At 45.4% G+C, this 17,690-nt stretch overlaps 1 protein-coding gene across 1 annotated transcript in view; it reads left to right on the top strand.

The window, feature by feature from the left end:
- The window catches only part of SPG11 (SPG11 vesicle trafficking associated, spatacsin), a 112,292-nt gene that overhangs the window by 15,473 nt on the left and 79,129 nt on the right, over nucleotides 1-17,690 (top strand). The window contains exons 8-12 of the mRNA XM_070423533.1: nucleotides 1,945-2,077; nucleotides 6,652-6,807; nucleotides 7,202-7,377; nucleotides 15,678-15,854; nucleotides 17,418-17,489. Of these exons, the coding sequence (XP_070279634.1) occupies nucleotides 1,945-2,077; nucleotides 6,652-6,807; nucleotides 7,202-7,377; nucleotides 15,678-15,854; nucleotides 17,418-17,489 (714 nt within the window). The remainder of the gene's footprint in view (nucleotides 1-1,944; nucleotides 2,078-6,651; nucleotides 6,808-7,201; nucleotides 7,378-15,677; nucleotides 15,855-17,417; nucleotides 17,490-17,690) is intronic.

Below are 17,690 nucleotides of genomic sequence, written 5' to 3' on the forward strand. Positions count from 1 at the left end.
CAGTCATCATCACTAATTCCAGAACATATTCATCACCCCAAAAAGAAACTCTGTGCCTATTAGCAGTCACTTCCTATTCCTTAAGGACCCTAAGTCCCAAACAGGAACCTACTTTCTGTCTCTGGATTTGCTTTTTCTGGACATTTCATATAAGTGGATTTTTGTGATTGCATTTTTTCACTTAGCATGTTTTCAGGGTTTATCCATGAGGTTGTATGTTTCAGTACTCCATTCTTTTTTATGGCTGAATAATGCTTCATTATATGAATATGTCACATTCGTTTGTCCATTCATCAGTTGATAGATGTTTGAGTTGTTTCCACTTTTGGGCTATTATGAATAATCCTGCTATGAACAGTGATGTAAGTTTTTGTGTCATTCTATGTTTTTATTTCTCTTGGGTATACAGTTAGCACTGGAATGACTGGGCCATTTAACTTTTTAAGAACCACCAAACTATTTCCACAGCAGTTGCACTATTTTACAGCCCCACCAGCAATATATGAGGGTTCCAATGGTAGTTCCACATCCTTGTCATCACTTACTGTTCACCTTTTGTGTTATAGCCATCCTAGTGGTTGCGAAGTCAAAATGAAGTGGTATCTCATTGTGATGTTGATTTGCATTTTGCTAATGACTAATGATGTTGAACATGTTTTCATGTGCTTATTGGCCATTTGTATATCTAGTTCTTTGGAGAAATGTCTATTTAAATCTTTTGTCCATTTCTAAATTGAGTTATTTGTGTTATTGTTGAGTTCTAAGAGTTCTTTTTTTAAGCATATTTTTGTTGATTTCAGAGAGGAAGGGAGAGGGAGAAAGAGAAACATCAGTGATGAGAGAGAATCATTGATCGGCTGCCTCCTGCACACCCCCCACTGGGGTTGAGCCCACAACCTGGGCTTGTGCCCGTGACTGGAATTGAATCCAGGACCCTTCAGTCCACAGGACGATGCTCTATGCACTGAGCCAAACAGGCTAGGGCTCTAAGAGTTCTTTATATGTCCTGGATTGTAGACCTTTATGAGATGTAAGATTTGTAAGTATTTTCTCCCATTCTGTGGATTTTCTTTTCATCTTCTTGATGGTGTTCTTTGAAACACAAGTTTTTATTTAATTTCGATGGTCAAAAAAATTTTTTTTTGTCACTTGTACTTTTGGTGTCATATCTAAGAAACCATTGCCTAATCTGAGATTTACTCTTATGAATTTTATAGTTTTAGCTCTTACATTTTAGGTCTATGATGCATTTTGATTAATTTTTGTATTGTTATAAGGAAGGAATCCAACTTAAAGGAAGAATCCCAACTTAATTCTTTTTCATGTTCCAGACTATATGTTGAAAAATTTACTTTTATATACTGCAAAATAATCATTGTAGAATGTTTGAGTAATAGGGGGAAAGGAAAATTTGCTTTTATCCCATGAGAATTTTTCTCTCTTTCTTGTTCAACTGAACATTTAAAGATTCAGACATACACATTTTTTACATCTGTGATTTCTAAATATTCTCTATGGAGAGGTTCCTCAAGCTACCTAGTCAGAAATGGTAGTCTTTTTTTAGCCTGCTTTTCAGTTAACTTTATATCATACTGCTTTAACATGTTAATTTAAATAGACTATAACATAATTGTAATGGTGATTCACAAGTACCTCGCATTAAATTGTTTTAGGATTATAGAACAGTAGTAGAGCTGGAAAGGTGTTTTCATCTAACCTTCTGTTTCTGGTGAAGCAGAAACTAATGTTCAGAAAGGTTACAGACACTTGCCCCAGATTGCGTAATTAGTCATTGTCAGAATCCTCACTAGAACCCAGGTACTCCTGGAACAAGATAAAGATAGGTTTGTGTCTTCAGTCTCAGCACATTTAAGTTCTGAAGTTTAAAAATATTTTTTTGTTTCCCGCCTTTTTTCCTATTGTAATTTTTTTCTCCCATTTCAGGCAGGAATAGAAAATCGTCAGCTGGACACAGTAGATTTCTTTTTGAAGAGCAAGGAAAATCTTTTGACTCCATCCCCAAAATCTTCTGTACCTGATCAGTTTGATCACTTTCCATCACAATTATATTTAAGAAGTAAGTAAAAGAAAGATGTCTACATTTGTGTTTAGTATTTTACCTTTTTGTTGTTGTTAATCCTTACCTGAGGGTATTTTTTTCATTGATTTTTTTTTAGAGAGAGAAAAAGCGGGGAGGAGGGAGAGAGAAAGACACATCGATTGGTTGCCTCCTGCAGGTGCCCTAACTGGGGCTAGGGATTGAACATGCAACCCAGGTGTGTGCCCTTAACCAGGAATAAAACCCATGACCCTTCAGTGCATCAGCTGACACTTTAACTACTGAGCACACAGCCAGCTCATTTTATCTTTTTAATCACTTCCAAATTATCATTGTATTTTCTGATGACTTATTTATTTACTGAAACTCAGTCATGAGATTTCATTTAGTTGGTGGAAACTTGAGTTGTGAGAACATGTAAATGTTCTCATTCTAAGTGGGGTGTTTATTGTTCATGCCCTGTACTGTGTTTCATATTTTTAGTATGAAGGAAGAGATGCTCTTTCAAATTCAGAAGGTTTTTATACAAAATAGAATAAAATTTTTATTTGAAATATTGTGTGCCCTTACAACTGTCTGAGTTGTACAGTGACAGTGCAGAGTTGGCTGAGATGTACAGTGAGAGTGCAGAGCTGGATGAAATGTACAGTGACAGTGCAGACCTGTCTAAGATGTACAGTGACAGTGCAGAGCTGCCTGAGATGTACAGTGAGAGTGCAGAGCTGTCTAAGATGTACAGTGAGAGTGCAGAACTGCCTGAGATGTACAGTGAGAGTGCAAAAGCTAAGATGTACAGTGAGAGTGCAGAGCTGGCGGAGATGTACAGTGACAGTGCAGAGCTGGTGGGGATGTACAGTGACAGTGCAGAGCTGTCTGGGATGTACAGTGACAGTGCAGAGCTGTCTGGGATGTACAGTGAGAGTGCAAAAGCTAAGATGTACAGTGACAGTGCAGCGCTGCCTGAGATGTACAGTGAGAGTGCAGAGCTGGCGGAGATGTACTGTGACAGTGCAGAGCTGTCTGAGATGTACAGTGACAGTGCAGAGCTGTCTGAGATGTACAGTGACAGTGCAGGGCTGTCTGGGATGTACAGTGACAGTGCAGAGCTGTCTGAGATGTACAGTGACAGTGCAGAGCTGTCTGAGATGTACAGTGACAGTGCAGGGCTGTCTGGGATGTACAGTGACAGTGCAGAGCTGTCTGAGATGTACAGTGACAGTGCAGAGCTGCCTGAGATGTACAGTGACAGTGCAGAGCTGTCTGAGATGTACAGTGACAGTGCAGAGCTGCCTGAGATGTACAGTGACAGTGCAGGGCTGTCTGAGATGTACAGTGACAGTGCAGAGCTGTCTGAGATGTACAGTGACAGTGCAGAGCTGCCTGAGATGTACAGTGACAGTGCAGCGCTGCCTGAGATGTACAGTGAGAGTGCAGAGCTGGCGGAGATGTACTGTGACAGTGCAGAGCTGTCTGAGATGTACAGTGACAGTGCAGAGCTGTCTGAGATGTACAGTGACAGTGCAGGGCTGTCTGGGATGTACAGTGACAGTGCAGAGCTGTCTGAGATGTACAGTGACAGTGCAGAGCTGTCTGAGATGTACAGTGACAGTGCAGAGCTGTTTGGGATGTACCGTGACAGTGCAGAGCTGTCTGAGATGTACAGTGACAGTGCAGAGCTGTCTGGGATGTACAGTGACAGTGCAGAGCTGTCTGGGATGTACAGTGACAGTGCAGAGCTGTCTGGGATGTACAGTGGCAGTGCAGAGCTGTCTGGGATGTACAGTGAGAGTGCAAAAGCTAAGATGTACAGTGACAGTGCAGCGCTGCCTGAGATGTACAGTGAGAGTGCAGAGCTGGCGGAGATGTACTGTGACAGTGCAGAGCTGTCTGAGATGTACAGTGACAGTGCAGAGCTGTCTGGGATGTACAGTGACAGTGCAGAGCTGTCTGAGATGTACAGTGACAGTGCAGAGCTGTCTGGGATGTACAGTGACAGTGCAGAGCTGTCTGAGATGTACAGTGACAGTGCAGAGCTGCCTGAGATGTACAGTGACAGTGCAGCGCTGCCTGAGATGTACAGTGAGAGTGCAGAGCTGGCGGAGATGTACTGTGACAGTGCAGAGCTGTCTGAGATGTACAGTGACAGTGCAGAGCTGTCTGAGATGTACAGTGACAGTGCAGAGCTGTCTGAGATGTACAGTGACAGTGCAGAGCTGTCTGGGATGTACCGTGACAGTGCAGAGCTGTCTGGGATGTACAGTGACAGTGCAGAGCTGTCTGGGATGTACAGTGACAGTGCAGAGCTGTCTGGGATGTACAGTGAGAGTGCAGAGCTGGCGGAGATGTACAGTGACAGTGCAGCTGGCTGAGTTATGGATTGGGATTTGTTATAAGAATTTTCAGCCTGACTCATCTGCTGTATTACCAATGCTTTTCAAGATTTGGGCTTTCCTTTTTAATAAACAGAAAAGCTAGCTTTTATTCTCGGGCCAGGTAGCCATATAGATCCTATCCTCAGAGGCAAGGGTAACAAAGTATGTTTCCCCCATACAAAAGGTTTATAATCTTAGTAGAGGCCTGGTGCATGGATTCGTGCACTGGTGGGGTACCTCAGCCTGGCCTGCGCCCTCTCGCAATCCAGGACCCCTCGGGGGATGTAGTAGTGCGTGAAGTGGCAGGCAGCTGGGAAGGAGCCGCACTGCTCCCACTCATTGCAGCCCCACTGCGTCTGCCTCTGCCGCTGCTTGGTAGCGCTGCCACAGAGGCAGGAGAGGCTCATGCTGCCGCAGCTGTGCTCCCCAATCGTGAGCCCTGCATCTGGTGCTCCCGCTGGGGAAGCACACTGACCACCAGGGGGAAGCTCCTGTGTTGAGCATCTGCCCACTGGTGGTCAGTGTGCGTCATAGCATCCAGTCGTTCGGTCCTTTGGTCTCTTAGGCTTTTATATATATAGGTAATTTTTTTACTTGATGACATATTATAGACATCTTTCTTGTTAATAATAGATATGCTGATTACTTATGGGATTAGCGAACATTTGGTTCTGTCCAAAATATCCAGAGACATTTGGTCCAAATCCAAAGGTCCTTGAAAATTGGTCCTGTCATAAACTCCCATGAGCATATTGGTTCATGCCAAATGGTCCTTGACATTTGATCCTGTCAGACATTTCCATACTGCCCTGGCCAGTGTGGCTCAGTTGGTTGAGTATAGTCCCATGCACCAACATGTCACTGGTTCAATTCCTGATTAGGGCACATGCCTGTGTTACAGACTTGATCCCCAATAGGGGGTGTGCAGGAGGCAACCAATCGTTTCTTTCTCGCATAGCTATTTCTCTTTCTCCTGCTCCCTTCTTTTCTCTGTAAAATCAATAAAAACATATTTTTAAAAAATGTCCATGCTTAGGAAATATCCTTAGGTTCAAACAGCTCATAATGTTTATTTATACTTTTGGTTTACAGGATTAATACATAAAAAATATTATCATGTTGTATTAGTCCAATAATTGTGTGTGGTTGTATTGCCAATAATAATTCTTCTTGCCATGGCTCCTCCTTGGCTGCCATGATAGCCTCACAGGTCATGGCACATGGGATTAAGGTAGATGAGTGGCATGGACCATCAGTGATTGTATGGTTGTTATACACTACTGCTTTTTGGTGGTCCGTGATTTCTCATCAATTCACTGTCACCTGTGTTGCTCTGCCCTAAAGGATAGGGGGAAGAGTCGGGAAATAAGGAGCGTGGGAATAGCTTTATCTGCTCTCCCAGAGGAAATCCATGTTTCCCATCCTTGTCACTCACGCAGATAAAGTCCTAGAGCTGATGCTAAGATAAACAGGAATCACTTTATTAGGGCCTGTAGCTGACAAATTGGAGATTCAGGGGCCCATATTCCTTGCTTTCACCTGCATGTTTAAGGTAATGGTTTTGGAATCAGACAAGCTTAACTTCAAATTTTGACTCTGCTACTTACTTTCCAAATTAGCTTGGGCAAGTTATTTATTCTTTCTGAACCTTAGTTTCCTCATCTATGGAAATGGAGCCGTAACATTTACCTCTCAGGTTGTTGAGAGGAATAAATGATATAGCATTTATAACACTTAAGATAGAGTAGGTGGCAAAATGATAGTTATTGTAATACAGTACCAGTAAATAATGACTAGTAGTAAGTAGAATCACTAAAGTTTGCAGATAGTAAAATTTTATAAAAGTTTTGTGAGCTTTTTTGAGAATTAGACATTAGTCCTTGTTCTTCTTTTTCTTTTTTAAGTATATTTTTATTGATTTCAAAGAGAGAGGGAGAGGGAGAGAGAGTTAGAAACATCAATGATAAGAATCATTGATCGGCTACCTCCTGCATGACTCTTACTGGGGATTGAGCCCACAACAGGAGCATGTGCCCTGATTGGAAATTGAACTGTGACCTCCTGGTTCATAGGTCGGTGCTCAACCACTGAGCCACACTGGCTGGGCGGTCCTCATTTTATGTTTTAAAATATTGCAACATGGAATTTTTGGATATGTTGTTTTTATTGGGAATATCCTGGTGTTCTTCATGTTAATTAATTTCTTTCATTCTTTCTCAGATGTGGAAGAGCTGACACCAGCATTGGATTTACTTTGCTCAGCAATTAGAGAAAGTAATTCTGAAACCCAAAGCAAAAACTTTTCAGAACAATTACTTAATCTTACACTATCCTTCCTTAACAAGCAAATAAAGGAGCTTTTTATTCACAGTGAAGGTAAGAATAGCAGCAAAGAAGGGTGCAATTCTTCTATTCCTGTGTTAGAACAGAGGTATAAGTGAGCGTATTGCATGAGAGTACATAAGCCAATGGAGTGTCATTTACTAAAGTGGGGTAAAATCAATATGTAGCTGAGTAAGTGATATGGGCTCTAACACTGGGAAAGTTGGCAGAAAGGACTAATAATTGTGAGAAGGGTTGTATTAAATCACAGAACTAATTGTAAATAGGAAAAAGCTCAGATTTTTTTTGTTTGAAATTTTAAAAACACTGAGTTTGAATTTTGGCATTTTCTAGAATTCTTCATAACAGCTGTTGATATATTCTCTCTATATATACACACACATATTTTTATATGTATATGAAGTTGTTATGTTGGTGTTTTCCATAGAGTTAGATGAACATCTACAGAAAGGAGTGAACATTTTGACCAGCTACATTAATGAACTTAGAACCTTCATGATAAAGTTTCCTTGGAAGCTAACAGATACTGTAGATGAATATGATGTAAATGAAAATGTCTCCAAAGTAAAGGAGAGCACTATATGGGAGAAACTCAGCATTGAGGTAAATATGAGTAATTATCACTTCTTTTATTTGCCAGATTCATAGGATCTTAGAAAACAATAGAGGAAACAGAATTTAGACTCTACACTGTGATTCAAAAACTTTGGCAAGGGCTTTAAGTTTTGTAGATTTGGAAATCTCTGGGCACAACTTCAGATTTATGTTTACAAGCTTTGTTATTTAATTCAGAATACAGATAGGCTCCCTCTTAGTGCCACATCTCCTACTTGGCTTCAGTGACAAATACCCAACCCCAAACCCATGAGCAACACTCCCTGAATGGCTAGGGCCATTAAATCTTTGTTTTTTATATGTTTTATTTATTTATTTTGTGGGTTTTGTTTGTTTGTTTTTAATCCTCGCCTAAGGATATTTTTCCATTGATTTTTAGAGAGAGTGGAAGGGAGGGGGAGAGGCAGAGAGAGAGAAACATTGAGGTGAGAGAGACATCGATTGGTTGCCTCCCACAGGCACCCCAACCAGGGTTGAGCATCAAGCCTGCAACTGAAGGTATGTGCCCTTGACTGGAATTGAACCCAGCACCCTTCAGTCTGAGGGTTGATGCTCTCTCCACTGAGCAAACCGGCTAGGGCAGAGACCTGACCTTTTTATTATAGTACTAGATGCCCGGTGCACAAAAATTTGTGCACTGGCGTGGGGGGTGGGAGGGAGGGCCCTCTCACAGTCTGGGACCCCTCGGGAGATAACCACCTGCTGGCTTAGGCCCGCTCCCTGGGTGGCAGATGGCAGACCCGATCCCACGGTGCCTGCCCCACCTCCCCAGGTCGCAGATGGCAGGCCCGGATCCCGCGCTGGGTCACAGATGGCAGGCCTAGATGGCAGCGGGGTGGGCGGTGGCTCGCGCTGTCCTGTCCCGCTGCCCCGGGTCACAGATGGCAGGCCTGGATGGCGGCGGGGCAGGCCGCAGCTCGCAGTATGCAAATTTAACGGCTATCTTTGTTGGGTTAATTTGCATACTCTTCTTGTTTTTTTTCTATTATAATCACCAGTTTATTCTGTTCATCAGATTATTTATTCACTTGATTTTTAGATTCACTTGTTGATAGATGTGTATTTGTTGTTCATAATTTGTATCTTTACCTTTTTCTTCTTCCTCTTCTTAAAGGATACCTTTCAGCATCTACACTAATAAAAGAGAAACATGGTAATTGGCGTACAACCGCTACCCTTCCCATTGGCTAATCAGCGTATCTTTATGCAAATTAACTGTCAGCCAAGATGGCGGCCGGCAGCCATGCACTGAAGCGAGCAGGGAGGTTTGCTTCCTCCAGGGACTGCAGACTCCAATGTTCCCCCGCCTCTCAACTGCAACTCTAAGCAACTATTACTATGTTGCAAATAAGAAGCTAAACAAAAGCGGCTTTCAGTCTGCCCCGCAGACTGAAACATTGTATCCATGTTTTCAGCAGTGAGGCCTCAGAGCTAAAGCTGGCCCAGAATAAAAAAAAAAAAAAAAAAAAAGAAAACAAGGAGAGGTTGGGAGCTTTTAGTCAACTGCCAGCGGGAAAACAGCCCTCAGCCCCTCACCCAGACTGGCCAGGCACCCCAGTGGGGACCCACACCCTGATCCAGGACACCCTTCAGGGCAAACCAGCCGGCCCCCACCCGTGCACCAGGCCTCTATCCTATATAGTAAAAGGGTAATATGCCTCCCGGTACCGGGATCAGCGGAGCAGTGAGGTTCCCGGCACCGGGATCAGCGTGACAGGGGGCAGCGCCCAAACCTCCTGATCAGCCCTGCTCTGTGCCTGATAGGGGGGAGCTCCCCAATCCCCCGATTGCCCTGCGGCTCTGTGTGTGACAGGGTGCAGCGCACCAATCCCCTGATCGGCCCTGCTCTGTGTGTGACAGGGTGAGGCGCCCCAACCCCCCGCCCCCACGGGCCCTGCTCTGTGTGTGACAGGGTAGAGCCATAACCACTCCATCGGCCCTGCCCCGAGTGTGACAGTGGTGGCGCCCCAACCCCCTGATCGGCCCTGTTCTGTGGGTAATAGAGGGTGGCGCCCCAATCCCCCTCCACGGGCCTTGCTCTGTGTGTGACAGGATAGAACCAAAACCTCCCCATTGGCCCTGCCCTGAGTGTGACAGGGTGCAGCGCCCCAACCCCCTGATCCGCCCTGCTCTGTGTGTGACAGGGGGCGGTGCCCCAACTCCCCTATCGGCCCTACTCTGTGAGTGACAGCGGGGAGCTCCTCAACCCCCTGATGGGCCCTGCTCTGTGAGTGACAGGGGGCAGCGCCCCAACCCCCTGATTGGCCCTGCTCTGTGCGTGACAGGGGGCGGCGCCACAACCTCACCATTGACCCTGCCTTGAGTGTAACAGGGGGTGGTGCCCCAACTCCCCTATCGGCCCTACTCTGTGAGTGAGCGGGGAGCTCCTCAACCCCCTGATGGACCCTGCTCTGTTAGTGACAGGGGTCAGCACCCCAACCCCCTGATTGGCCCTGCTCTGTGCGTGACAGGGGGTGGCGCCGCAACCTCCCCATTGACCCTGCTTTGAGTGTAACAGGGGGCGGTGCCCCAACCCCCCAATCAGTCTACCCTGAGCGTGACTGAGGGTGGCATCGCAACCTCCTGATCCGCCTTGCTCTGTGCATGACGGGGCGGCGCCCCAACTCCCCAATCGGCCCTGCTCTGAGCCTGACCAGGGGCTGCACCTAGGGATTGGGCCTGCCCTCTGCCACCCGCAAGCAGGCCTAAGCCAGCAGTTCGTTATCTCCCGAGGGGTCCTAGACTGCGAGAGGGCACAGGATGGGCTGGGGGACCCCCCTCCCCCCGAGTGCACAAATTTTTGTGCACTGGGCCTCTAGTTTCATATAATACTGGTTTAGTGATGATGAACTCCTTTAGCTTTTTCTTATCTGTGAAGTTCTTTATCTGACCTTCAATTCTGAATGATAGCTTTGCTGGATAAAGTAATCTTGGTTGTAGGTTCTTGCTATTCATCACTTTGAATATTTCTTGCCACTCCCTTCTGGCCTGCAAAGTTTCTGTTGAGAAATCAGCTGACAGTCATATGGGTACTCCCTTGTAGGTAATTGACTTTCTTTCTCTTGCTGCTTTTAAGATTCTCTCTTTGTCTTTTGCTCTTGGCATTTTAATTATGATGTGTCTTGGTGTGGTCCTCTTTGGGTTCCTTTTGTTTGGGGTTCTCTGCACTTCCTGGACTTGTAAGTCTATTTCTTTCACCAGGTGGGGGAAGTTTTCTGTCATTATTTCTTCAAATAGGTTTTCAATATCTTGCTCTCTCTCTTCTTCTGGCACCCCTATAATTTGGATGTTAGTACGCTTGAAGCTGTCCCAGAGGCTCCTTACACTATCTTCGTATTTTTGGATTCTTTTTTCATTTTGCTTTTCCGGTTGGGTGTTTTTTGCTTCTTCGTATTTCAAATCTTTGACTTGATTCTTGCGATCCTCTAGTCTGCTGTTGGGAGTCTGTATAATATTCTTTATTTCAGTCAGTGTATGCTTAATTTCTCGTTGGTCCTTGTTCATATCCTCGATGGTCTCACTAGATTTCTTGAGGGTCTCATTAAGTTTATCGGCGGTTTCTAGAAAATTCTTAAAAAACCTTAAAAGTGTGGTTTTGAACTCTATATCCAGTAGTTTGCTTTCCTCCATTTCTGTCATTTGTCTCCTGTTTCTTTGTCTCCGCATTTTTTTATCCTTCACTGTGTCGATGGAGTGGCTTTCTGTGCTAGGTGTCCTATAGGGCCCAGTGGCTCAGCCTCCCCAATTACCTGAGGTGGACACTCTTGGTGCACCCCCTTGTGGGCTTTGTGCACAGTCTTGTTGTAGTTAAGCCTTGATTGTTGTAGGTAACTCTGGGAGGGATTGACCTCCAGGCCAATTGGCTGTGAGAATCAGCTGTGTCTGCATTGGGAGAACTTCTGTGCTGGAGACACCCCTCCGGGCCAAGACTTGCTTCAATGAGGCTTTGGTGCTCACTGAGTCTGCCCCCTGAGTGTGTCCTTTATGGATCTGAGGAGCTGCAATCTGGATGGTCCCACTCTGACCACCGGGCACACTGGCTCCTGGATCTCTAAGGAGGTGCTAATCTAGCCTCTGCCTGAGGCTACCTAGCAGGAGTTCAGCTGTGACGCAATGCAAGTTGCCCTGGGGCCTTGGGCCAGCTGCAGGTTGTTAGGTAATTATCAAATTGCAAAAGGCCAGGCCTTTCATATGCAAAAGCCTCCGTGTGTACGGCTTAGGCGGGGCAGGGTCCCAGGGAATCAACAGGGCGGAGCGAGCAGTTATCGCTGCCCTCAGTCCTGCCCTCAGAGGCCCTGCTTCTCAGTGTCCCGGCAATCGCTGCAAGCACCCCTGAGAGAAAGCTGCCCTCGAGTTCCAAGTGATGGCAGACAGTCCAGTTTCTCCCCATGTGAGTCTGGGTCCCCAGAGTCTCACCCAGAACTGGAGCTCAGAGCTTGAGACTCCCTCTCCGTTGAAAAAGACAACTGTGTCCTCAGCTGCCAGCCCTCTCCGCATGCGCCTCTGTACCTCTGTATTTTACTTCCGCACCGCACCTCCTCTGAGTCTCGGTATGCTTTTCTCTTTCCTTCTAGTTGTAGAATTTCCACTCAGCAAGCCTTCCTGTGGTTCTGGTTGATGTCCGTTCTGTCTTTTAGTTGTATTTTTGAAGTTGTTGTGGGAGGCAGCAATTTCCGGTGTTTACCTATGCTACCAACTTGGTTTCTCTTGCATACTCTTCTGATTGGCTGATGGGCATAGTGAAGGTACAGTCAATTAGCATCTTTGTCTTTTATTAGTGTGCTAGAGGCCCGGTGCACAAAAATTTGTGCACTCGGGGGGGGGGGGGGGAGGGGGGTCCCTCAGCCCGGCCTGTGCCATCTCGCAGTCTGGGACCCCGCAGGAGATAATGACCTGCTGGCTTAGGCCTGCTCCCGGGTGGCAGAGGGCAGGCCCAATCCCTAGGTGCAGCCCCTGATCGGACTCAGAGCAGGGCCGATTGGGGAGTTGGGGCGCCGCCCCCTGTCATGCACAGAGCAGGGCGGATTGGGAGGTTGCGATGCCACCCTCAGTCACGCTCAGGGTAGGGCCGATTCGGGGGTTGGGGCACCACCCCCTGTCACACTCAAGGCAGGGTCCATGGGGAGGTTGCGGCGCCACCCCCTGTCACGCACAGAGCAGGGCGGATCAGGGGGTTGGGGCGCCACCCCCTGTCACGCACAGAGCAGGGCCCATAGGGGGTAGAGGAGCTCCCCCCTGTCACTCACAGAGTTGGGCCGATAGGGGAGTTGGGGCACCGCCCCCTGTCACACACAGAGCAGGGCGGATCAGGGTTTTGGGGCGCCGCCCTCTATCACCCACAGAGCAGGGCCAATCAGAGGGTTGGGGCGCCGCCACTCTCACACTCAGGGCAGGGCCGATGGGGAGGTTATGGCTCTACCCCGTCACACACAGAGCAGGGCCCGTGGCGGGGGGGGGGGGGGGGGGTTGGGGCGCCGCACCCTGTCACACACAGAGCCGCAGGGCGATTAGGGGGTTGGGGAGCTCCCCCCTATCAGGCACAGAGCAGGGCTGATCAGGGGGTTGGGGTGCCTTCCCCTGTCACGAACAGAGCAGGGCGGATAGGGAGGTTGTGGCCCCGCCCCCTGTCACACACAGAGCCGCAAGGTGATCAGGGGGTTTGGGCGCTGCCCCCTGTCACGCTGATCCCGGTGCCGGGAGGCCTCGAGGCTCCTCTGATCCCGGTGCTGGGAGGCGTATTACCCTTTTACTATATAGGATAGAGGCCTGGTGCATGGGTAGGGGCTGGCTGGTTTGCCCTGAAGGGTGTCCTGGATCAGGGTGGGGGTCCCCACTGGGGTGCCTGGCCAGCCTGGCTGAGGGGCTGAGGGCTGTTTTCAGGCTGGTGGGTGACTGAAGCTCCCAACCGCTCCTTTTTTTCTTTTTTTTTTTATTCTGGGCCAAGGCCTCTGCTGCTGAAAGCAGGTATCTGGTTTGTTTCGGTTCTATAATCGAAACACTGTATCATCTCCAGCTCTGAGATCCCGGCTGGCTGAAAGCTGGTTTCTGGGGTTTTGTTTAGCTTCTATATTTGTTACAATGTTTCAAACTGCCAGCTCAGAGGCCAGCAGCAGCAGGCGGGGAACATTGGAGTCCTCCTTCACTGAATCAAGCAAGCCTCATGTTCGCTTCCAGCTGCCTGGCTGCCGGCCGCCATCTTGGCTGGCAGTTAATTTGCATTTTGCCCTGATTAGCCAATGGGAAGGGTAGCGGTCGTACACTAATTACCATGTTTCTCTTTTATTAGATTAGGATATCTCTAGGGTCCTCGCCCTCCCCCAATCCCATTCTGCACATTTCCTGTGGTAATCTGTCCCCAAACTGTCCTGTGCGCTCCATCCATCCATTAAGGCTATGCCCAAAGGGGCTTGTTTCTCTCCCCTACCCACAGGAACTCTCCCACCCATTCTTACAAATGTCATCAAAGAGCATTTGTATAAAAAGTAGGGGGAATTGGGGAGGAATCTGGTGATCCAGTGTAAAATCAGAGAGGCAGGCACTGCTTTTAGCTGGGACTAATTATGGACTCCCTGTCACCCCAAAGAAACCCTTCTCTCCTCTCTCTGCTCTAGCCAGCTGGACTTTTTTTTGTTGTTTTAAAAAATATTTTTATTGATTTCAGAGAGGCAGAGAGAGAGATAGAAACATCAATGACGAGAGAGAATCATTGATTGGCTGCCTCCTGCACACACCTACTGGGGATCAAGCTCGCAACCTGGGCATGTACCCTGACTGGGAATGGAACTGTGACCTCCTGGTTCATAGGTTGACACTCAACCACTGAGCCACACCGGCTGGGCAAGGGCCTGACATTTGGACTTATGCATTCTGCCTGATATCTGAATTGCTGCTGGTGATTCAATCTTAGGAAACTTTTATTTTATGACATTATCACCTGAAAGCATACTTGATTTGAGTCCTATCTCAGATTCTAGTTAAGGTATTTTGCCAGTTAAATTTTCTGTGCTCATTTGCTTGCCTTTCTTTTTATACTAGAGTTTAACACAACCAAACTCGTCTAGTGTACTAGACTAGGACTGAAAGAATCCCTCCAACCACTTGGAGAGTCAAAGGCCAGAATAACTTAACCCAGCTGATCAGTATCAGTAGGGAGTGAAAGTGATAAGGTTGAAAGGCTGCCAGGTACAAAGGACTGCTGTTCTTGGGGTGGAGACATAGGGAAGCAAAGTACCTAGTGTAACTGCATTTTCTGTATCTCTTATTTATTCTCTAACCAAAAATTACTTGATTTTTTTTCTACTTTATTTGGCTTCTCTTTTCCAGTCTCCTTTGCAGGTTTCACCTTCTCTTCCCCACTTTGCACCCCCCTTTAATGTCTTCCAAGGCTCAATCCATGGTCCTCTGTTCTTTTTACTCAAAATCACTGGTTTTTAATTTCGAGGGAGATTATAGTCTACTATACTACTTGAACTCTGCCTCCAAAAACATACGCGTTAATGTATGCGTGTGCACATACACACAATTTTGCACATGATTTAATAGGATTTACTTCCTTTCTATTCTCTCTTGGGTTTAGGCCTTCAATTTATGCTTGATTTCTTCTTACTCATATTATTGCAGTAACCTAATGCCTTACTGTCTTGACCTTGAATCCCTTTCAGTCCATTCTCCACATTGCTGCCTGAATATTCTTCCTGATATATATACATATATGTGTATTAATATATTATTATACCATCTCACCCTTTTAAGATCCTTTAGTGTTCCACATGAGTTTCAGGATAAAATCCATCTCACACACAATGCGCTTCATGATGGAACCTCTGCTTTTCTTTCAAGTTTATCTGCTACTCTCCCCAGCTTCCCGCCCCTTCCCCCCATTTTATTGAGTAATTTGGAGTTCCCTGAAGACTTGATGCTGTTTCTTGTCTTTATGCCTCTGCACATAATTTTCCCTCTTTTCGGAACTCTTGTCCTCTTTTCTCTTATTTAGATGATTCTCTTCTGAACCCTCCTCTCTAGGACCCTGGGTGACACCTGTATCCTCTCCTTTATCATACAGAACTATAATCAGCACTTTATTTGTGTGTCTTCCACTAGTCTAAAAGCTCTTGGACAGCAGGGTCTGTGTTTCAATCAACTTTATATCCTCCGTGCAAAGACCCAAATGTAGTAGTAGATTTTCAGTAAAAGTTCTGTAGTGGGTGGGTCCTCAAACGTGTAAGTCCATGTTGATAATCATAAAATGGAACTTAAAAAGCGGATTCCCCTCCCCCCCCTTTTCCTAGGAAGTTATTGCCAATGCCATTTTAAACAACAAAATACCAGAGGCACAAACTTTCTTCAGGATTAATAGTCACCCTGCTCAAAGACTCGAAGAGCTGACTAAAATTGGCCTCGATTTGGTCTTTGACAATTTGAAAAAGAACAATGTAAAGGAAGCCTCTGAACTTTTAAAGAATATGGTGAGTACATGATCCATTTGTCTGATCTTAAAGTCCCTAAAGTAAGAGAAGATCTCTATGTACTTAATACCGTTTCTGGTTGACGTAAGAATTTATTCACGACTGCCGGGTCATTGGGGAATCAGACTTGTTTCCAGCCAGTGTGAGTCATTCATCTCATAGTTGCAATGGAACTACACACTGACATGATGAGAATGTGCAGCCTTTTTATGTAGATGTGGTAGAATGAACATTTTTATGACATGGAAGGCCTTAATCCTTTAAAAAGGCCAAGGTGAAGCTTCAGTTTTTTAGTACAAATGCTCAAATCGGAGCTTAGTTACATTTCTTTTATAACCTTTTGGGTGTCTGGTCAGGAGGAGACAAGATTTTTCTCTGTTTGCAATGATGCAATGAACTCAACACGTGTTGGCCACCTTTGGACTGCTGTTACTGATTTGTAACTTGAAAGGCCACAGTTGACCAAGGCCCAGCCTTCCCCACCCCACAAGATGTAGACAGGCGCTTGAGTTGACCTACTGAATAGCAAATAATAAAGCCAAAATTTTACCCCCCGCCCCCCCAAAAAAGAATTGATCTGTATTCATAGTTGTATCACAGACTAAGAAATTTGTGTAGCTTTTAGTAGGAAATAATGACAGTAATACTAAAATGGTTTTTGGGTACTGAGAACTTTCTTGAGGATATATATATTTTAAATATATTTTTATTGATATCAGAGAGGAAGGGAGAGGGAGAGATAGAAACATCAATGATGAGAGAGCATCATTGATCGGCTACCTCCTGCACACCCCATTCTGGGGATCAAGCCTCAACTGGGCATGTGCCCTGACCGGGAATGGAACTGTGACCTCCTGGTTCATAGGTTGACGCTCAACCACTAAACAACACTGGCTGGGCTCTTGAAGATATTTTTGATTCAAGTTTCCATCATTTGCTCTCTGTTAGACTTAGCACTTTGGTTAGAAGTAGGCAGTGTTTTTCATCGAAGGCTTCACACAAGGCCAAGCCTGCACAGGATCTTATTATTTGCTGGGGGCAATTCTATATTGTGCATGTGACCACTTACACCTCCATTTGAATTTTCTAATAGCCTATATCTTTGCTTAGTGCTCCATGGTTTTACTTCATTTAAGGAGGAGAAATCCTAGAGGTAGGACTCCTGGACTAAACTAAGTTGTGGCCCTAATCTTCATGGTCAGGGTCTTAGCCATGGCAACTTTCTGGAAGTGTAGAGGAGTAAAACTACGTAAGAGTTGTTATTTGTATTGTCTTTTGTTTTTAAGTGAACCATCATAGCAGATACCTGTAGTTTTGGTCCAATGGTAGCCTGTTATTACCTTAAATTGTTCGATGTGCTGCCCTTGTTCTGGCAAAATGCTTAAAGACTTTAGGCAGAGGCAGTAAATATGTATGATAAATGTAGAAAATGAATGTTCACAAGAGCAGGAAAGCTGTGGAATTTTATGCATGTGTATAACAGAGTATTTCTGTATACAACATATATATTTATATTTAAAATATCTCCATTACAAAATTAAGTTTTTTCTATGTTTATTGTAGGGCTTTGATGTAAAAGACCAGTTGCTCAAGATATGCTTCTATACAACTGATAAAAATATACGGGACTTTTTGGTAGGTAAAGGTGAGACTATGTAGTTTACATTTTCTAGTAAACCTGGTGAAATTTAAAAATAAATTATTTTAAAATTCAACTGACATCCAGTAAGTAAAAGTAAGACAACTTCTTTATCTTTTTAAATGATCACTTTGCCTTTGTGGTAAAGGAAAATTTGTGTGAATATATACATTACCTCAAAAATTCAAAATACAATT

Source organism: Myotis yumanensis, unplaced genomic scaffold (assembly GCF_028538775.1).
Source record: "Myotis yumanensis isolate MYYU_CA2020_CCGP unplaced genomic scaffold, mMyoYum1.0.hap1 SCAF_1, whole genome shotgun sequence".
Taxonomy (NCBI): Eukaryota; Metazoa; Chordata; class Mammalia; order Chiroptera; family Vespertilionidae; genus Myotis; species Myotis yumanensis.